Consider the following 22,601-nt stretch of genomic DNA (forward strand, 5'->3'; position numbering starts at 1 on the left):
TGTTGATGTATGGTGGAACTAAAGCAACCCTGCCGATCGATAATGTAAACAGGGGCAAAGAGACGCGGTAAATAAGGCCGACTCCTGACAGAACTGTCTACCTCAGGTGACGGAGAAAGAGAGGAAGAGAGAGGGAGAGAGAGGGGGGAGGAGGGGGAGGAAAACATCTAGTAGTGGGAAGGAGGGAGAGAGGGAGAGGATGCAGGAGTGAGATAATGGAGGTATGGGAGAGACAACGTAGTAGACAGAGAGAGACAAATGGGACGGAGGATAAAGATGATGAAGAACGAGAGGGAGAGAGAGGGGGAGGGAGGGAGGGGTAAGGGGATGGAGAGAAGGTGATGGAGGGAGGGAGGAGAGGGTAATGGGGTGAGAGGAGAGGTGGAATGACTGGATGAGGTAATGGGATGGAGGGATGGAGGAGAGTGACGACAAAGGACAGAGCCAAATATGGAGGAAGAGGAGGAAAGATGGAGGAACAGAGAGGAGAGGAGGAAGAGGGAAAGGAGGTGAGGAAGAGGGAGAAGGCTTTGGCAAACAGAGGGAGTTTGAAAAAATAAAAACAGGGGATAAGATTAGACATTTTTAAAAAATCCCGACGGCAATTTTAGATTACAATTTATTTTTGGCAGAAAGGCGTGTGTGTTTGTGTGGCGCTGACATTTAGCAGAAGACATGTAGATGAAAACACACACACACACACTCACCCAAGAGTTGTGAACCTGTCTACCACGGCTCTGCCAACAATTTATCACGGCTGAAGACTTTCTTTAAGGCACACGTTCACTCTGGGTTTTTTTTACTGTTAAGTGAGTGAAGGCTGAAAACACAAACAAGACAAACAAAAAAAAACAACACGCGGAGACAAACATAATTAATCCAATATTAATTATTGGATTAATATTGGACCACGCCGCTGTCCTCTGTCCACTCTCTTTTCTTTCTTTCACACATGGCTGCGTGTTTGACTGTGGTAATTAAACCCTGGTGTCTCTGGTGTTTGTTTCCGTTCACTAGCTCACATGTTCCTAAACATGGCGTCCGACACGAGGCTGATGGAGCAGTAATTCAATTGGTTTATACTGTGAGTATCGATGGTTTTCTCCAGGTACTCGGCTTTTCTCTCACAGTCCAAACATGCAGCATCAGATTGATTGTAGACTGACCACAGCTGTGACAGTGGGACAGTTACTGTGACGGTCGTTGTCTCTATATGCTGCCCAGTAATGGACAGGGGAGCTGTCCGTGGTGCTGACCTGATGGCTGCTGTGATGGTGTTGTCTTACAAATGAATGGCCGTGTGAGCAATAAATGAACAGAATATGAAAACTTCACCACTAGATGTTGCTAAGGGCATTGTTTTTCTACCTGAATCTAAAAACTACATTTACCCGAGATGCTTTGGAGTTTTAAGCTTTAAGTTTCATGAAATGTATTTGATTAGTTTTAAATGTCTTGTGTAATCTGCATGTGCTGTACTGCAGTATTACAAACCACAGCATTGTTTTACTGAAGTATTTGAGGTAGACTTATATAATGCTCTCAAACTCATCTGAAAGATCAATATTGTAAATATTTTATTCTTAAACTTAATATTATTTTTTCAAAGGCCCAGTAGTCACTGTTATTTTTTGACTTTCTGCCAAAAATATTTTCTAAATATTCCACAGTTCTCTGCAGTCCAAATATATTCTGTATAACTTGCCAAGTGAATTGAAGCCGTTTCTGTTCTATGAAAAGAAACAATGGGGAATTTGCATTTGATAATCCATGCAACAGGACATCATTATTGTCTAATATCAATGTCAAAGTCCGTTCGACATCGACTGGAACTCTTATTATTCTTTGTGTGTGGGTTTGTGCACTCAGACAAAGTGATTTCTCAGAGTCTTCAGGGACTCTGCAAACATCTCAGTGATGGATGATCACGTTGTTGTTCAGACAAAAGTTTCTTCTCTATGCCTCTTGTTTCCTGTAAACCTGTGGTGCCAAACATCTGGTCACAGCACAACACAGTTTTTGTCTTGAGTAGTGATATTTTCGTACTTTCAGAAATAAAAGCCGTCTAAATTAACACGTTAACCTCATTTGTTAATTTGTGAAATTAATACGATTAAAATGTTTAATTATTTTTTTTCGGCAGAACATAACGGCGCTGTTTACCCAATAATTCAACCGTCCATCCACCAGTTGTTCCTGTAGTACACAGTCAGAACAGCCTCAACATATTTATCTTTTTTATTTTAAGAAATTCCATTTGAGTTTAAAGCACAAACACAGCTTCCTGCTGTTATTTGTCTTTCTGATTTGACACGGTACAGAAAAAAAGTTTTTTTGTTATGGAAGGCAATCATGATTATTCTAAATAAATTATTATTTAAATTAATTGACAGTTGATAGAGGCTAAATACGGTGCAGTATTTTCAGCAGAATCTTCTTATTTCCTTCAACTCGACCTCAGTCCCCTGATGTATCTGTTGTCCTACGCTGAGAGTTTGCACATTTGTCTTGTGAGTCACTCAGATCTCTGAGCAGTTTTTTTTTCTGGTCAATATTCCTTCCTTCAAGTCAGTATTGTTTCGTAATATCTGTACTGAATACAACACACATATATCAACAAACCCGTATTTTCTGGCAGACTAAGTGTAGTACAGATTCTATTTGGCAAAGAAGGAATGAACAAATAGTTTAATAACTGGTTTGACCACTGACACCAGAACCTTGACTTTTCTTCTCTTTGATGGTATTTGAAATACACGCTGACTTATTTAAAAAAAAAAAAAGCTCTGGTTCACTGCTTGTGTATTTTAAACAGAAAAAATATAAAAAAAAAATATTTCCATTGATTGTGGTTCCCTGGCATCATTTTGCCAACTTTTAGAGGTGACTGCAGGATTGCTTTTCATGTTGTGTTTTTTTAAATAATTCTTTGAAATGTTTTTAAAATGGGACCCAATTTTCAAAAGCAGTTACATCTTTGAGCTGAGCGATCTGAGGCCCTTTGTGGCTCAGGTCAAAGATCTGCTGTTGCACGTTGTAAGGAATCTGTTAAAAAGCCAGATTCATTCTGAGTGTGTGTGTTAATAGTTGTTTAAACTAATTAGAGGCATCAGTGTAGAAACAGTTTGAAGAGAAATCCATGCACAAAGTCAACAGATCAAGTAAATGTTCAAATGTGTCAGTTTGGTTGGATTTGGGCTCACTGAAACTGAAACATCATGAGAGGCTGCTGCTCTGGAAACGGCCATCAGAGAAGTGGAACAGTGAGAATGACAGCGCAGGAAGATGACAGAGAGGCTGGTTGCATCACTGCAGCAGACAACCAGCTCAAGTCCTGACAGTTTTTACCAGCTCTTGGATCCGTGGCATGTCTTGCCTTCTGGTTAGTCTGGAGACGTCTTCTTACCTCAGCTGTAGAACGACAGCGGCGACAGCAGACAGAGTGTGGGTAAAAGGCTGATGTGACGGCTGTTGGTGTTACACTCAGGGCTCAGAGGTTTGCAGTAGGTCACTATCGACCTCTCTGTTCACCGGATGGAATCTTCTATGTAAAGTCAACACTGGTTAATACTGTATTTTACTGGAACGGAGCCACAGGTTATAGTGCGATTTTACAAACCTTGATCAAGAGTTACCCACATTATATTCATCACAATCCACATTACTGACTATAGTACAGATATGAGTTTTATTTTTTTTTCTTCTGTATATTGCTGGTACAGAAAGACAAATAACAGGAAGTTGATGAATGTGTTTCACACCTGTTTTTATGTTTTTGTGTCTAATTCAAATCATTATTCTTAATATATATTGTTATATTATTATATAAGAAAAAATGCATGCTGTAACTCAAACGTTAGCTGCCTAAGGTCAGAGGGTTTTATTTATTACTGTGCATCTCGACAAATCTCAATTTTAATCCACAGTCTTTAACGATTCTTCTGACGATTGTGTCAGTCAACCTGTCAGATGTAGACTTCCTGTCAGTTGTGGACTTCCTGTCAGTTGTGGACTTCCTGTCAGTTGTGGACTTCCTGTCACTTGTGGCCTTCCTGTCAGTTGTGGACTTCCTGTCAGTTGTGGACTTCCTGTCCGTTGTGGACTTCCTTACTCTCCTTCACTCGGTGATGTTGGTCTGATGAAAGTTGACCGTCTGACATGATGAGATGAAGCTCCAGTTGCTTCCGTGAACTAAAACTTTTTCCCAGCAGTGTGTACAAATAACAGTGTGTGACACAGTAAGTGTGTGGACGGTGGAATTATTGGCTATTTAGCGCTGTAATTAGCTAAATGCATATATTAATTTTGACAGCCCTAATATATCAACTATTTCTAAAAAGTGTGGGAGTGTGGTGGGTTTAATCTGTGCAAATTTATTTTCATGAAATACTTAAAATAAAAAGTATTGTATAAATTCCGGTTCTGTCATGAACCCAGTGTAGACAGTTGGCAGGGCTCAGGTTTAAATTACAGTCTGATGAGCGCTACAGCAGCCGAGACAGAAGAATTGTTGCTGGGTTTTTATTGCAACTCTATTAACAGCTGAAGATAAATTTAAAGTCAACAGCAGATCGCATATCTGTAACGTATTCCACGTCTCCTGTTCACCATATGGACTGTTTCCAAGTGAATGACGACAGACTGTCAAAGACCTGATTGTAAAATGTCGACATGTTTTTCTTCTCACTTTCTTCATTGTCTACATTCTTACATTGTCTAAAAATGATGTCACTGTGGATAAAGTCTCATAAACAACTGTGATGAGTCGTGTTGGTGTCGAACCATTTAATTTCAGTGACAATTCAAGTGTGACAGTTCTTTGGATCCGTCTGGTTCTGATGTGTCCAGATTGTTCTACGGAGGTTTTCACACCGTGGAATCCGTTTGTGAACAGAGGCTTTAACAGCAGATTAAATGTATCGGTGGAATTTTTCTGTGTGAACACAGGCAGCGTTCCAACTAGGTCTTATTGCAGCTTTGGGATTCACGCTGTGAGCAGCATGCTGGGACTCATCAGAATGTGTGTTAGTGTTGCCTTGTAGAGGTTGGTTAAAATCAACGCCAGCACTCTCTTCCTTTTTCACTTTTTTTCCTTTTGTCCTCGTTCTCCTTGTGCGTCGAAATCGACAAATCAATCCGTCACTTAGTCCAGTGGAAAAATGGTTGTCAACCTAAGAAAGCCGTAGAGTATGAAACTGCAGTGTTTGTACTGGAGGACAGAAAAGAATAACGATGAGACAGCGATCAGAGCAGGAGACAAGTAACATTTTCTTAGGGTTTTAAATGTTAATTCTTTATGTTAACTGCTCTGATGGTCCTGAGGATGGTGGTGACACAACCTGACAGTCGTACACATCACTCATCAGTCTTATTGACCAGTAGCATCAAACCTAGTTTGATTCATAGGCCTTTAACAGCAAACGTGTTGAATCAACTAACTAATAACTTTGGTCTTTTAGAAAGAACAGTTCTTCAGTCGGTCATGTTGGACTTTGGGAGGAAACCTGGAAAAAGTGAGGGTCAACTCAATTACTGGTTTTGTGATTATTAATTTTTTTTTTAAATTAACTATTATTAAAATTAAACAGATGTTAAAAAGTCAATATCAATTCTATTCTTCTTTTACTGTTGCTGATGTACATTGGGGTCTGAAGGCCAAAATTAGCAGCGTCGTTCAGCTGACGTCACACTTGAGCAATGGAAACCAGAACTGGTAAAACCCATTTGTATCTGTCTGTCTGTCTGTCCTCTGTCCGTCCGTCCATCTGTCCCTCTTCAGTTCAAACCAGGACACAGTGAGTCTGTCATAAATCAATGAGACCACAGCTGTCACAGCGAAACCACCGCTGCGACCCAACGTTAAAGGAAGAGATGCTTAAAGTTAATGGAAGTCTCCCTGCAGCTTACTGCTGTCGTGGGGTTGAGGTGTAAATCTTAGAGTGAATTTGTGTGAGGTACTCCAGTCATAATCCTGACAGCGGTTAACAAATCTGCAGATTATCTTAAGTCGTGCACCCCCCAGCCCCCGCCCCTCCTTTTGAGAATGTCGTCCACATCTGAGCCCCTCTAAGTGTTGTGCACATGTTTCAGTTTGCACACTGCATTTTAAAGGATCACGAGGATTAAAGGGAAGATCCTCTGTGTGTGTGATCTGATTGAAACTCAACTGTTTGGACAGAGATCACTGCTAATGTGCTGCCTATCACCTTAAGCTGATAACAAACCTAGACATGAAATGGAAAGTCCAGGTTTCAGCTGTTTACCAAGCACGTGTGTGGCTGAATAACTGGGAGCCTCTTCTTGAGTGGTCCAGTGGACACGAACCAGAGACCAGGGGAGGGTCGTCCAGGCAGTTCCATTCACTGTGACAGCGCGTGTGAGGATCTGACGGATAGAATGGGATGAACTTTCCAAATCCAGGCACAAAGCCTGTCGAGACTTACCCGAGAAGACCCCGCGCTGCGTCTGCTGCTAAAGAGGCTTTTAATAAGTCTGTGAGTCAAAGCGCTGAAGTCTTTGTGGAAAGGACACATTTCACATCCAAGGTCCAACAAAATGTTACGCTGCCCCCAGAAATATCTCATGTAATTCTACCTGATTGTTGAAAGTCATTACACGTTCTCATCCTTTTCACTTTTGCAGATGTGATCCACACCGTGGGGCCGATTGCTCATGGAGGAGTCGGTGAGAAGGAGAGCAAAGCTCTGAGAGCGTGCTACTACAACAGCCTGAGGATAGCAGCTGACAATGCTGCGCGATCTGTGGTGAGAAACCAGGTTGATTCATGGACTTCTAATATTGTTCAAAGTCAACAAGAAAAAAAAACAACAGGATTTTATTGTTCATGTAAACAAAACTAACAATAATAATTTTAAAAAGCTTAACTGATCATGGTTAAATCAAAACAAAAGGTTGAGAGTTTGAATCAGGAAAAAACTGAAACCAGAGGCAGGCGCAGAATTCAGTCAGAAAAAAAGAAGTGTGGGCTGAAAGAGAAGATCGAGGTTTTATCAAAGACAGCAGCATTCAAACAGACGGAGGACAGAAAATAGATGCTGCAGGTTGGAGTGTTGACTTGAAAGAAGGCTGTGTGAAAAACACCAGGCTGGAGATTCTACAACAGGCTGAGGTGTCGAGAAAAAAAAACAAAAAACACCAACATAATGTGACACGTCAGGTGTAAAGAAAAAGAATCATTGAAGTTAGGTGATGAGGCGGAACATTTAAGTTGTTCTTTATTTAAACAGACACTGATTGAAAACATTCTTATGCATTTAAACCATATATGTTTAACACATATTTTTCTCCACATTGTTTTTATTTTCTGTTTATCGTAATACACGCTGCATACTTGGCACTGACGCCACTGTGATACTGGGAAATTACTGAATGACAATGAAGACAGATGTTGCTGCAAATTGACTGCAGACATTTGCTGGAGCAGAACTGCAGCTGTAGGACAAAATATAATTTCATCGTTGCGATGCTTGGATGTAGACCTGTCGGCTTTAGCCAAATTATAGTTTGTTTCAAGAACCTTTTTTTGTTGTTGTGGCTGCTGCTTTACTTCCATCTGTTTATACGTTCACCTTTCATCCCGTGGAACATATGAGTCATGTCAGCTCTCCCTCGGACTCGGCAGCTCCATAATCAGGTTAAATGAGCAGTTCTGAAGGTGCAGGCTTCACCCTGGCAGCTGCTCACACTTCTGTGTTCGACAGCAGGAAACTGCCTGATTTGACCTATTTTGAAGTTTGTTGGCAGCTCAACTAAACACAAAAGCATGAATGTGCCATCATTCTGATGGTCATTGATTGGACGGACTTGATAATGACCTCAGAAGGATCCAGAAAACTGGAACTTATCTTTAGATCTTTCCCAGTACGTACCTCCTTTCTTGGAGACTTTTAACTGTAAATGTCAATCATTTCAAAAGGTCATCTTAAGCACCTTGTGGCCAGTCAAGGACGAGGTGTCACATGACCTCTTAAATGTCAGGTGGCATGGTGATCACACAGATGGGCTCCAGGTCCTCCACCTTGGTGTAAGACCTGTAGGACAACTATTGTATTTGACCAGATACTGCATTTAACCATAGACAGTAAATAAGAAATGGACAGACTCATCCCTCTGCCTCTTGTCACAGTACCTGAATATATGTTTATATTTACTGTATATGTAAATGTACTGACAACTGGTCCCATCTTATTCTAATTCTCTAAACTAAATAACCAGAATTCTCCAAACTCTTCATTTTCAAATCATTATTTTTAAGTCTCTTTTGTACCTTCGATGTGAGAGGACCGAGTGTGAGAATAACAGGTTCAACATCCAGCAGGAGCGCGGCGGCAAAGTAACAGTATTAATTGGATGTCAGCTGTAGCCGGTCTCCAGTTGGATAATCGTCTGTTTTCCCTCCTAATTGGATCATGACATTTAAAAGTGACATTATGTTCAATAAAGGAAGAACAGAATACTTTGGAATGGGACCAAAAACCTTGACATTCTTAACTGGGTGTTCAGAAGTCTTGTTATTAGAATTGTTATGTAAGTTCCATCCAGAACCAGCTGCCAGAGTCAGTTTTATTTTTCAACCAGTGTCTCTAACTGCTGTCCGTGCTCATCTGTGTCTGTAGATTCAAACTCCTAACCCTGTGTGTGGGTAATGAGCTAGCTACGCATTGAGCTCCATTTGTAATTATTTTCAGTAAACGTGATTATTTGGATGATGGTCGTTGCCCTCTGTTAAAATAACTGTAATAAATCCTGATCATTGCTGCCGTTACCGCAGTGATACAGGCATCAAAGTTTTCAATTGAAGCTGGGAGGAAATTAAAACCCGTTCATCGGGACATTAGGAATCTACATTGTCATTCCTGTGTTTGTGTGTGTGTGTGTGTGTGCAGATGTGTTACTGTGTGTGTGATCAGGACTCTAACCTCTGTGTCTTCTCTCTTCTCTCTGCAGGCTTTTCCCTGTATCTCCACCGGAGTCTACGGTCAGTGTGGGTGTGCATGTGCTTGGGTGTGTGCGTGTGTGTGTGTGTGTGTGTCTTCTCTCGTTTTAATTCCAATGTTTATTGGTAGCTCAGGGCTTTAAACTCCAACTGAAGTGTTTTTTAGCCAAAGAGAAAATCTATTTTTATCCACCAACAGTATATCTGTCTTTATGTGCTGTACACAGGGGCTTGTTCACAGCATCACTCTTTTTCTGTTTATATGAGAACTGAGCCACACTACATTATCTCCAGCAGCCCAGAGGTGGCTCTTTGATTAAGGCCTGGGATTAAAAACTGGCAGCTTAGAGTAGATTAGACCGTAGATAGTGTCAGATTGACTGTAATCTAGAGGCCGCGACGTGGACACAGCTGTCCTTGAAAGTGTCTGGAGATTCTTGAGCCACGGAAAAGTCTATCAGACTGGATCTGGAGGATGAATGAGGTCCTGGAGGCCTTTACCTGAAACTGGTTCTACTGACAAATGCAGAGGTGTGACGACAAAAAGTGGGAAATACCTACAGCAGATTCCGATCCTGTGTTGATGTTGGCACCATTCATACTTTAGCCTTCGCTACGTATAATTACATTCCGATGACTCAGGGAGTCTGGCTGATATAACGACTGCCTCAGTTTGCAAATGTTGATAATTACAGAGCTATTTCAGACAGATAGATCTGGATTTGTCATTTTGGTGGCATGGTAAAAATACACTTTGAAAAAAAGAGTTGTTTTCTCTATCTGCAGAGCACCGCAAAGATACAATACAACAAATGAACAGAAGGAAAAACACAGACGACAGTAACAGCAGTAAAACAGCAATAATCATATTGGTAGGAGCAGGTTGTAGACACACCTCTAACAGCTGAGTTTCTGTAGAGGAACAGTTTTAACTTTGTCATTAACAGAGAGTTAATGCAAACAAACTGAGGCCTGATATGGAATCAGAATCAGGAATGGAATTCCCACTCCTACATTGCTGACATCACTCCTTTCCCCTCATACCAGTGAAGACCTGTGGTGAGCAGGTACAGTACTGTAGTGTTGACTTGGTTATCCACGTGTTCCTGTCTCTGCTGTCTGTGTCTGTGGACTTTTCTCATTCCTCTGGAGTTCCACTGCAGCAGAAGATGTCGGAGAGTTACAAAGTTATCTAATTTCACCGTCTATAAACAACTCTGTTTGAAAAGAAAGAAAACGTTTTCCCAAGAATGGATTAAGACAACACCTAAATAATAGATGTTTTTAAGAAATCCAACCGTGTCTTGTTTCTGTCATCTTGACTCAGTGTGAAAAAGCAAAGGAAGGAGTTTTTCTTTTGGTTTGAACTGTTTGAACTGAGTTTTCAGGTGGATCTGTACCTTGAACTGCGGTTTGGATGTGATGTTCCTCCTCACATTCTACTGTTCTGGTACTGGGTTCATGCTGAACCTTCCCCTGACTTAAACTCTGGAACCAGAATATCGTCCGTTCGTCAGGGGAGAGCTTCCTGAGCAGGTCTGACTCTCCAGGTGGTCAGGTCCTGACATACTGGCCAAACCAAACAGGTGCACATGTTGGGTCTCACACCAGGTCGACCCAAGTCCGACCTTCTCCTGGTGTGACTCCCTGACACCCACTGATTCAAGGGACCTGATTCTTCAAATTAACCTTCAACACCTCTGGACAAACCTGCAGCCGACGGTTTGGTCAGTTTGTTGTTTTAATGAGGCATGTGTAAAAATGGTAGATGGGGTTTGTTACTGGAGGACTGCAGGTTCAAATCCTGACCAAAATGTCCCTTCAGCCTTGGGATGGATTTCTAGCAGAGACCCAAATGTGTTTGTCTTGTTGTCTTCGTCTTCCTCTGCTCCTGCTTCATCTTTTCTTCTTCTTAATATCAGAAATCAATTAAAATCAAATTAACACTAGATCATTAACAAAACAAATTATCTCTGGCCCGTTTGTGCTCCCACTGTGAATTCCAAATGCCTCACGTTTTGATTGGATTTTTCAAATTAACCATGAACACCTCTGGACAAACCTGCAGCCGGCGGTTTGGTCGGTTCGTTCTCCTGTTGAACTCTTCCTGATGAACTCTCCATAAATACTTCACAGTCGCACGTCTGTGTTTGTTTAACCAGGACAGTTTGGAAACCTGATGAATAATCACTTCTGCTGTGCTGCAGTGTCACCAGGAGAGTAGAATTTGACTTTCAGCAGCTGAATGAAGAAACACTCAGTTTTTCTCTATCTGTCAGTTCGTAGCCAACAAGTGTGTTATCTTTGTATCTCACCTGGGTTCGGCGACTCAGCAGGAGAGGAAGTGAGAAAACACAGTGTTAGAATATTTTAAGGGAAAATCTGTGGTGGCTAAAAATACGGGTGCATAAGAGTGAGAGCAAATCTGTCACTGCATCACTTTCTGTAAATTGTGTGTCAGATTTTGATGTTGTCTGTGTGTTTGTGCAGGATATCCACCTGAAAAGGCTGTACACGAGGCGCTGGCAACTGTAAGAGAGTTTCTGGATGAACATCACGACAAGGTGTGTGTACTTATGTGTGTGTGAGAGATGTGCATTTTTCCGACTCTTTCCTCTAGGTATTATTCCTTTCACAGCTGTTGTTTTTGTTTTCTGAAGAGAGTGAGGAGAGGGCTGAATTGAGAAAACAAATACACACACACATACACACACCTGCCTGGACACAAACACGTGTTTAAACTCACACACACATCCAAGTCCTGGCCACGGTGCTCATGGCGAAGTCTGTGTTTTAATTAGCTCCTTGCGGGACTAAACCCGCCGAACACAAACATGCGCACATTTTCTCTCCGGAGAAACAGCGAGCCGAGAAAAGACAAAATGATGGAATAGATGACCGGAGGGGAGGGGCGGGGCGGGGCGGGGGAGGAAGGAGGCTGATGGGAGTTTGGTACAAAGAAGAAACTTTCCAATCAGTCGTTTCCACGCTCCAAACTCTCCAGCCTTCTTCCTGAGTCGCAGCAGAGGTCACCTCCCACTCCTCCTCTGACTCCCTGTAACCACCGTGCTGCTGCGGCTCCCACTGAGGCTGTTGATGCTGTTATTGTTAGCGTCGGTGTCTCCAGAGCCTCCGCAGCGAGGCCAGTCGGCTGACGCAATAAGCTGCACGGCGCTCTGTAAACAAACATTAAACATTAGGAGATTTACCGTTGAAGACAACAGTCAACAAGCCTCAGAGGCAAAAATAGGAGGGAAAATCCGAATCAATGAGATTTTTATTCACATTCTGCTCAGATATAGCTCCACTGTGAGCCTCTTTATGGGGGGAGGGGGGGACTTTTAATTGTAAACAAATGAGGTCGAGAGACCAAGTTCATTTGCATAGATATAAAGTGAGAATGATTACCAGAGGAAATTGAGTTTACCCTCAAATCAAAGTACTTCAATTTAAAAAAAAGAAAAATGACAGTGAGTTTTGTTGGGCCTGTTCTGGCTTGGAGAGCTGTAATGTAGAAAATGAAATAGAAAATTGCAGGCAGATTGATGGAAAATGGATTCGAGGAGGGGCAACATGCCAACATGCTGCATCCAGCCCAGTGATAAAACCCTAATGATTTTTTGTTTTTTTTCCATACAGTCCAAACAAAGCTGTAGAAAGATGCTATTAAAATGGAATAGAAAACACGACACACGCGTTTCAAAGTTAGATTATTTGTAATGGAGTCATCTTCTACCAAACAGATTTATCTGAAACAACAGTTGCAACAACGACTGTGTCTCATGAGGATTTTATCCATCCTCCGTGTCTTCAACCGTCTTATTATAGTGAGATGCTCCCAGGCATGAAAACTATTTCAACTTGGGTTCACACCTCTGAGTATTTTCGTCTGGATTTATTTAACTTTAATGCATGCAGATTTTAATCGGCTGAAATTCTTCACTCACCTGCTTCATTTTCGGAGTAATTGTGCATCGCGGCTCTGTTCTTCCATTTTCTGCTCATTGCCACTTAGACATGTACAGCTTTTTTAATCAAAACATACATTTTACAACTTCTGGGAGTTTTATGAGGAACGTTTGAAATTTCTCTTTCTCACTCTCCTAACGGGAAGTACTGGTGGGAGTTGCATGTGTTTCTTTTATTATAATTATAGAGGAGAACAAGGCCACTGGAGCACTAAGAATGTAGGACAAAAATTAGCAGCGTGGTTGATCTCTGCTCCAAAACCGCCGTCTGGTCGAGTCCCCTCTGTTGTATATAAATGATGAAGTGAATGCTTGTCGCCTCTGTTTATGACTTCTCACACTCCAGCTCATTTCTTTTATGGGTTCCATCCGTCTTTGTTCAAGTAGCACCTTGGAGTGTCTCCGTTCAGTTTATGGAGAGACCAGAGTGAAGATACTAAACAGCAACCGATGCATTTGCTGTGCTGTTTGCTGGCACCATCACACCGGCTGGTGCAGGAGTAAACACTGACAGTTTATCAGGTTCTTTTAAGAGGGAACGCTGGTCAAAAGGCAAAATAAAAACAATTACAGTTTCACTGTGTAATTCTAGCTGCGGAAGTCAGGGTTGAATGGAAGCAGGGATTTGGCGGCGCATTCCTTCTTTCAGCCCACGTTTTCTATCACATTAACACCTTGTTGTGTTGAACACAGTCTATTTATTGCTCCTTTCTTTCTGTGTGGTAGTTTATAAAAACAAAACCACTGACACTGTGATTGGCTCATCCTTCTTCAGGGGCGGAGTGAAATGGTGGCTGATTGACATTTCTGGCTCCATCATGTTGACTGATGTCCTGAGGACATGTGATGTCAACCTGGTTCATATGGGACAGATAACTGTCCTGTATTCAGTTGTTTAAGAAAAAGTTCCAAACATTAAAACATTTTTGGGTTATTGAAACTCTTTGGAACATTAAATAAAGACATCAGGGTTGTTATTTGTCTGACTGCTAATGGGCTCTGAGACGTTTGCTTACATAAGACCTCACACACAGCATGTCTGTGAGTACAAAGTTTAACAAAAAATAAATAAATACTGCTGCAGACAGACTTTCTAAAGAAACTATATTTATAGGATTCATGCTGCTTTTCAATGAGAAACCAGACAGTTTCCTCAAAGAGCACGTTGCGTTCTCCAAATGTTCGGCATCTCCAGAGTCTGTGTTCTAATCATATCAGGGTGAGCTCTGCACTGGATGACATTTTGCATTTCCCTTTATTTGAATGAAGGGATGCTGCGAAATGGCACAAGTGGATGCAACATGGTGTGGAGGTTAAAGATTTCCTCCACTGGGGCCCAGGGGATGTAGCTACTTACCACACATTTCCATATCTTCCTCTTTTAGCCTCTGTATATCCAGGCAAGTGAGAGTCAGTAAGAGCAACAAGCTGAGGATAAAAACCGCAAGCTGCAGGCGAGTAAGTCGCTGGAATGACTGGAAAAGCGATGAGTCTTAAGCTCCCACACAAGACTGAAAATACAGAAAGGTTCTGGCTGTAAAGTGAACCACACAGTCCAAAAAAAGAGCAAAATATTAATATATTTAGGCAGGGTCCTAATTTCCTGTTTTGGTTATTTGTGGTATTGTAGCTACAGCATCAGATGTCCAGTACTGTGTGGTACTGTGAGGTGTTAAAGGTAAAGTCGAGTACGACACTCACCAAGCAAAGATCCTGTAACTCTCCATGCCTTACTTTCGTACCTTGGGCTAATGTAGAGAACACTGCAGTCAGTTGTTCCATCAGCTCGTAGCTGAAGTCACTTTTTTTATCTCTTGGCTTCGTGTCAGTTTCAGCCTCCAGGAACGACTGATCAGAGAATTCGTGATTTTCCTTCCCAGCACCTGTAGCCGATGATGGACGGCTTGGTTGTGTTCTCGTGTGAATGTTCCTTTTGAGTATTATTACTGCCCATTTCATGTAGTCATTATGACAACCGGTCGCTGTTAAAATATCACTAAACGCCAATTAGCTGTAAAGAGTGTGTTGGCACACACACGGGAAAAACACACTTTTGACTTTTCGACTCCTCCCACGGGACGTTGGCCTGTGGTTTTAGATCGATGAATCAGTTTTCCTGTCAGTGCCCAACGCTGTAGTGTACCGTGGTGTACTGTAGTGTACCGTGGTGTAGCGTGGTGTACCGTGGTGTACCGTGGGGTACCGTGGTGTACCGTGGTGTACTGTAGTGTACTGTAGTGTACCGTGGTGTACTGTAGTGTACCATGGTGTACTGTAGTGTACCGTGGTGTACTGTAGTGTACCATGGTGTACTGTAGTGTACCGTGGTGTACTGTAGTGTACTGTAGTGTACCGTGGTGTACTGTAGTGTGTTGTGGTCCAGGTCCAGATATACAGTCCACTGCGCAGAGTAAATAGAACAGACAACAGAGGCAGGATCTGAGAGCAGGAGAGCACAGAACATAAAAATGTTTTATTGTCATTAAAGTAACTGCACTCACTCCAACAGTGTCTCAACATTATCTGAAAGTTATTATGTGCACGACTCACACTCTCACACTGTGTGTGTGTGTGTGTGTATCACATTATTTTGTGTTACGGCCCAGGACTGTGTGGACTGCTGTTTGTTTCACAAACACTAATGAGAGAAACTGAAGACCTATTGCCAAGTATATATACATACAGAGAGAGAGAGAGAGAGAGAGAGAGTACTGCACCTGCATCCGAGCACGTTCCACTGTGTTCAGACACACACTCCACATCAGTAGGTACTCATGGATTTACACTGAACTCTGTTTGTTTTATTCTCCCTCCTTTTTATCTCTTTGTCTCTCACAGCCTCACACACAGGCGTACACACACAAACACACACATACACATAAACACAGGCGTACACACACACACACACACTGTATGCAGCATGATTATAGTAAGTAGATAATGGTCCAGTAATAGTCCTGAGCAGCATCGTCCTAATGTCAACGGAGGACAATGTCACACACTTTTACACTGTTGTTTTCCTGTGGTAAAGGTCACTGCGTGTGTGTGTGTGTGTGTGTGTGTGTGTGTTGTCGCAGTATAGCTATACTTTTAAGGACTTTAGTTTTTTGTTAAAATGCTCTGTTGTTTGGAACCTGTGTCCCTGTCAGGACAGAGGGAAAGATCCTGTTATAATTATGGTAAGAATTAGGATTGTCTGAGTGAAGTACTCACACTTCATCACAACCTGTGTGTGTGTGTGTGTGTGTGTGTGTGTGTGTTTCAGATGGACAGAGTCATCTTCTGTGTGTTTCTGCCCACGGACAAGGAGCTGTATCTACAGAATCTTCCACTCTACTTCCCTGCTGGTGAGTTCTCTCTCTCTCTCTCTCTCTCCCTCTCTCTCCCACTTTCTTACTCCCACTCGTACACACAATATATAAACTGTCCGTGTCTGTATTAACAACTGGGCTCTGGCTCAATTGAACTAGCAGCAGTAATGGAGACAAAGACAGTGAAGTGATAGACAATCGTCCACTGACTGCTGTTTGTTCATGCACCAGTAGCCAAGGCCGCCGGATAGACCATGTGTGTGTACTTCATACAGTACTCACACAAACCGAGTATTTTCTTTGCTGTTTAAATTCTTAAAATCCGATTTGTTTGAATCTCAGGACTCCTCCTGTGTCAGTCTCACCGTGGGCCTGTAATCTTACAGCCGTGACACTGAAGAACGCTGTGTTTAAATATGTGAACCTGAATGAGCTGCAGTCAGTGAACTCAGACTCAGGTTGAAAATCTATAGTACACCAGCCTCCAGCTCATTAATTAACTCAGTGTTTCTCATTTATCTTTAATGTGTTTACAACACTGCCAGTCACTTGTGTTTTGCCTTCATTCCTGTGTCCTTCTCCTCAGCCTGACCAGCGACAGCAGCTTTTTGTTCAGGTAACAAACACACAGTGTGTGTGTGACATCAACTAATATCTGTTTAAAACACACAGTCAGTGTGAGAGGTCAATGACTTGTCACTGAGGAGAAAACTGACATTTACATCAAGTCAACAGCTGGAGTTTTATTGTTCATCTTGGTTATTTTAAAAATACGCTGTTGACCTGAAGACGGCTTCTGTTGCTGCTGAAAGGATTTCTTTTTTTCCCTCAGTTTTTCAAAAAGTCAAGTGGTCAGTTGTTCAGAGTGGTTCTGTGAGTCACAGCTGGACCACCTTCAGCTGTGACTCACAGAGACAACACGCTGCTGAGCCGTAATCGCAGAGTGATCCGTGTGAATGAAGTTTGGTAAATACGTAAATTTTAATATTGGCTGGAGCCGTGACGTGATGACTTTACCCATTTGTTTTGATTACATCAGTGATTGATAGTCTTATAACGCTGTGCAGTCTGGGCTGCAACATGATCAGTCATTCACTCAATTATTCAAATTAACCATCGCTATTACAACTGCAGCCATAACCTCTAATGTCTGCTTTTTACCGCCGCCATAAATCAAAATCGTCCCTCATCTCACAAACATTTTGAGACAGAGGTCTTCATTATAACAGCATCTGATTTTATTGGTCGTTTTAATTTGAATCCAAGTGGAGTCTCACACTTCCAACATCCATGCAGCAAAATAACACTTCCATTTACTTACACTGTTACACTGTTGTTTGTGTTGTTGTTTTTAACCTGAGTTTGAACATTTGAACCAGGCTACATGTTAACATGTGAAATAATAAAAAAATAAAACTTAACTTAAAGTTAGTGGCACAAAAACATTTTCTACTGTCTGCCATCCTATTTTAAATTCTATATTTTAATCCAGTAAGAAATCCATGATTTTAGGCAGTGATATTGTGCGTCACTGCACTGTTAGTAATAAGGTTATTGTAAAATAACAATAAGACATTCTGACTGGCAGTTGAAGATGAATTAGGTTTGTAAAGAGATTGCATACATTTTTATAACTTTACCTTATTAAACTAAGAGTCCTGTGATGGGACTTGAACCAAAGTAGTTGTGTTTAATATTGAATGAGGAGAGGAGGATGTTGAGGTCTGGGTTGCAGTAAAGTCCACGCAACATAGAACCAACCCCCGGGGTTTGGATAGATCACTCAGTACTACATTAATATGCATGCTGTATATTATAACAGCAGCATGCAGTTTCTCATACGAACGAACACACAGGACAAGATGAAACAAACTGGAAACAAAGGAGTTGAATGGGTTTTTTTCTACATCATGTGACACATGAGGAGTTAGAGACGAGAACCCCGGCAGGAAAGTGTCATCTTTATCAAAATAACAACAGATTCTATCTCTCCGTAAAGAAAACAACAGACACGTTCTTCCATCTTTTCGGAGACTAATTTGACAGTTACATATTTTTAATGCAGACTGTGGGAAAATCAATTGTAAAAAGAAAATGCTCGAGGCTTTAAACAAACAATATAAATATGGTCTATTTTCTGGAGATAGAGCTGCCAGCCGCAGGACAGGGGGAGCCATAGAGGAGATTCATGGACATGGTGAAGGAAGACATGATGGTTGGTGTAACTGTGGTGGAGAGAGATGGAGTGAGGTGGAGACAGAGGATTCACTGAGGTGACTCCTGAAGACAGCACGGAAGAAAGAGGATCAAACACAAACCTGTCAAACTGACACAAATACAGGGTTTAACCCGCTCTATATTATTGTGGCAGGCGAAAAGTACAAAAGAAACTAGGACTACCTTTTTTTTGAAATTTGAGTTGTCACACGGCAGTTTGTGTTTATTCCAGATTATTATTCTGATTATTTCACAGTAATAAATCAGGAGTCAATAAGAGAACACCATGTTCCTAAGTATGCTTTGGTGAAACAAAAACAAAAAGGTTTTCCCACAGTGTGTGTAAATAACACAGTGTGTATTGACTGTGTATTAGCGCAGTGGTACACAAATGGAAGTTGGAATTATTAGATACAAGATGTCGCATGTATTCTACAAAAATGTTAGAACTGATTCATATCAGGCACGAATTTACTTGATAAACGTGTCATTTTATCAACTGTCAGAGGAAACTCGCTGAGTACATTTGTGAAGAATTATAAACGATGACTATTAACCCCTCACAACAGGTATTGACCTTTGAAAACTCCATCAGTGTCACTCATTACTGATTCACTGCATTCTCGTATTCACAGCCGATCACGTGAGTTTGTTTAATGTTAAAGGTGTCAATTGTAGAGACGAGCGCAATTATCACCTGCTCACACAGTGTTTAATCGTCTTACAGCTCGGAGATATTTTTACAGGTGGTCGCTTTCAAAATAAAACACTGCGTGACATCGGGATTTTTTTTGTTTTCATTTCTGAAGTCTGATTTGTACCAACACGTGTTCATACTGCAGTGACTTTGACTGAGTACGACAGCAAATCAGTTTGTTTGCATCATGATCCTCTGCTCTAGGCTCACCTGGATGATCATTAACAGGTTACCAAAATTATGCGTAAGGACTTTGTTTGTTTTTTTAAAGATATAATGATGAGACTCAGCTGCTCCATCCAGGTGTCGTCAGACTCCGGCCTGGCAGCTCCAGCCTTTGTCCACTTTATCAACTCCATGTCCAAACCGTTTTAATCTCACCTCTAACTTTATCTGTGTTCAACCTGAGCTGTTTATCTAAACTGTTCATTTCTTATCATATCCGTCCTGGTCACTCACACTGTAAATCTCAGCCTCTCTGACACCTGCGTGTCTTTAAGACGCAGCCACTGTCTCCACATTGGACCAGGTCTCACTGCTATCTGCTAAACCTGTCCTTTTCACTCTGTCACACACCAGCCCTGTCTTAGCATCAGGTTGTTAAAAAACACCTATAGTTCTGTTATTTGGTACAGCTGGTATATTTGGGCTGTTGTTCGTAATAAACTGCCTAAAAACGTTGACTCATCCAGTTCTGACTGGAATATATTTTTACCAAAATTTTAGATGGCAGCCTTTAATTCTGTCCTTAAAACTCAACATTTGGTAAAAAGAAAAAAAAAGAAACAAGTCAAAGGTTAAAAACAGTGTCTACCTTATCTTATTTTTCTCTGAGGCCTCTGTCATTGTTTGAGGAAAACAAAGGGAAAAGTGAACAGTTCCTTCCTCTGGGTTTGATGTCACGCACCCACAAGCAGGAACATTTGAAAGTCAAGGTCTCTTTAAATCAGTGATTTGACAGTGTCACACCGGGTCACCTGAGCAAACAGGTTATTTTTCAAACCTGCAGGTGTAGACTTAAAAAAAAAGTCTTTGTTGGCCGTTGGTGTGTTTCTCCTCTAATGAATGTGCAGCAGATTTCGAAGCAGCAGTGAGCGAGCAGTAGCGGTGCTTGGCTGGTAGATGGACCGGAACTGTCTGTCTGTGTGACAGAGCTGCTGCTGCAGGCAGACCTCCAAGTCTTCACTATAAACATTATGTGTCTCCAACACCTGGCACAACCCACACTGGCTGTCTGTTTGATGTGTGTGTGTGTCAGGCTGCACGCTTTGAACGTGTCTGCGGCCATGTTGGACTGTCGATGACTAATCCCCACTAACAGATCCCAGGTGCTCCAATAGCCAGACTGCGGTTCCCCGCTGCATGACCAAGTGAAAATGCCTTTCCTTATTTTACCTCTCTGTGTGTCTGTCTCTCTGCTGCCACAGACGATGGCAGCGTCAGGAGTAAACTGTGAGAGTGGATCTGTCAGAGTGTGTTGCCGTAGCTACACTCTGCCTGCTGTGCTCAACGTCCCGATTCCTCCTCCACCTCCTCCACCTCCTCCTCATTGTTGAAGCACATCCAGACCTTCTCCTGCTGGAAGATACAGTGTGATTGCTCCTTTTGAAGGTTAAAGTAGCTGGGTTCCTCCTCTGCAGATTTAGATTACCCTCTCTGCTTCTTCTTCTTCTTCTTCTTCTTCTCTTAATGTTTCAGGATTTAAAAAAAGAAGGTGTCAGAATCACAGTGTGTGAGATTGTTAGGAGTTGAGAAAACATTTCGTTTCTGTGATCACTGGTTGATTTGCATTAGATATAAGTCTGCAGTTTGCACTCTGTGAAATCTGAAATTCTATTGTGTGAGTGTGTGTGTGTGAGTGAGAGCAAGTGAGCGTATGCATGTGTGCCAGACAATGACAAAAGCTTATTAAAATGAATTGCACAGGCCCGTGCTATCTGGGAATTGATTATTTCTCAAGATGCAATATGAGTCGGTGAGCTGAGGCACCACAAGAGAACACTTGACATGAATATTTCCTTCCTTGTTTTCTCCAGTCTGCAAGTGACAGAGAATTACTCAAGTACTTTTCTACCAGTATTTGCGTATTTCTGTGTAAATGTACTCCTAATTCTACTCATCGCAGCTCCGGCTGACATCAGAGTTTGTCAGAGGAAACTCCACCTCAGTATTCCATACAGTTTGCATTGAGTATATATATATAGAACACACTGCACTGGCGGTAGTGCTGCGGTGTCAATATCGATGTGATATATTTTCATTGTTAATGTTTTTTCCAATACAGTGTCAGACTCCGACAAATGTCAGGTAATAAGGACGTCAGATAAAAAACCCCTCGGTGCGTTTGAATGTACGAGTCCAGCTGCTAAGTTTCATCATCTGTAATTAAAGTTAGGATCTGTAGGAATGATAACAACATCTGTTTGCATTATTACAGTTCCACTCAAAGTACACCGAGCAATAATACAGTATTGAATTATCACTCAGCCCTTGGCATCACAACTGCCAAAATATAAAGCGACAGAAAAAAAAGACATCCAGTAATAATGAATGCAACGTGACGCCTTCAAGTGCTGCTCCAGGCTCGTCATCTGTTATTGCTGCTTGTCAGCGCTGCAATAACAGTTTGGATGCAAAAACCTGTAGGCAGCGGGAGAAAGTTGAAAAAGGTGAGTTGATGAATTATCATTTTCACTGATAACTTCGTGTTAACGTGAACTCACTGGAGAAAAGTGAACTACGTCTATTCCTGTGAACTACCTGTAGCTGTGACTTCAATTTACCACAAATGTCAGGCTTTGTTGAATGATAGAAGCTGTAAAGGTTTATTAAGCTTCAGGCCACATTATACATATAATTATCTTTTATTATTGTTGTTATGTTTTACTATTATTATTCATTATAATGTGACCTTAGGTTGAGTTGTGATATGAGGTCGATTGTAATTGTTATAATGCCGATATTTGCAGCACGCAAAAAACATGTTAAAGGAAGTTTGATCCAATAAGAATTACAGTGAGATGCCAGGTTGACATCTTCACACTGCTGTGTGTTTTAATCTAGGCTGGAGACAGTCAACAAACTGGACAAAGCCATCTGGATGCTGGAGGTGACAGGAAGTGATTGTCTGTGGGTAAGTCATGTGACTTTTATCTCATTCATAATTCAAAACAAACTAAAAGGCAAACCCTGGTAAAACATACCATATAAAAATAAAAACTAGTATCATCTGAACACAGGATCCTATTGGTCTGTCACTTGTACAACCATCTGTGACAATTCATTTATTCATTTCCACTAAACAGGATCAGAAAATAACTGAAAAACCAAAACTCAAACTGAGTTCCAAAGACCTAAAACTGGTGATTAATACAGTGAAGTTATCGGGATGTTGTGTTGTTACGGATCCAAGACACTGATGTTGATTGATTTATTGGTAACATTTATTCTAA

At 41.5% G+C, this 22,601-nt stretch overlaps 1 protein-coding gene across 2 annotated transcripts in view; it reads left to right on the top strand.

Annotated features, from left to right (window-relative positions):
* The window catches only part of macrod1 (mono-ADP ribosylhydrolase 1), a 111,519-nt gene extending 89,960 nt beyond the window's left edge, over nt 1-21,559 (top strand). The window contains exons 6-11 of one of the 2 annotated variants that reach the window (XM_008326857.3): nt 6,643-6,764; nt 8,968-8,998; nt 11,447-11,520; nt 16,190-16,271; nt 16,822-16,851; nt 20,577-21,559. In XM_008326857.3, coding sequence (XP_008325079.1) covers nt 6,643-6,764; nt 8,968-8,998; nt 11,447-11,520; nt 16,190-16,271; nt 16,822-16,826 — 314 coding nt within the window. In that variant the 3' untranslated portion in view covers nt 16,827-16,851; nt 20,577-21,559. The remainder of the gene's footprint in view (nt 1-6,642; nt 6,765-8,967; nt 8,999-11,446; nt 11,521-16,189; nt 16,272-16,821; nt 16,852-20,576) is intronic. The other variant, XM_008326856.3, reaches the window with a different exon arrangement.
* The last annotated feature ends 1,042 nt before the right edge of the window (nt 21,560-22,601 follow it).

Source organism: Cynoglossus semilaevis, chromosome 15 (assembly GCF_000523025.1).
Source record: "Cynoglossus semilaevis isolate Cse_v1.0 chromosome 15, Cse_v1.0, whole genome shotgun sequence".
NCBI classification, from domain to species: domain Eukaryota; kingdom Metazoa; phylum Chordata; class Actinopteri; order Pleuronectiformes; family Cynoglossidae; genus Cynoglossus; species Cynoglossus semilaevis.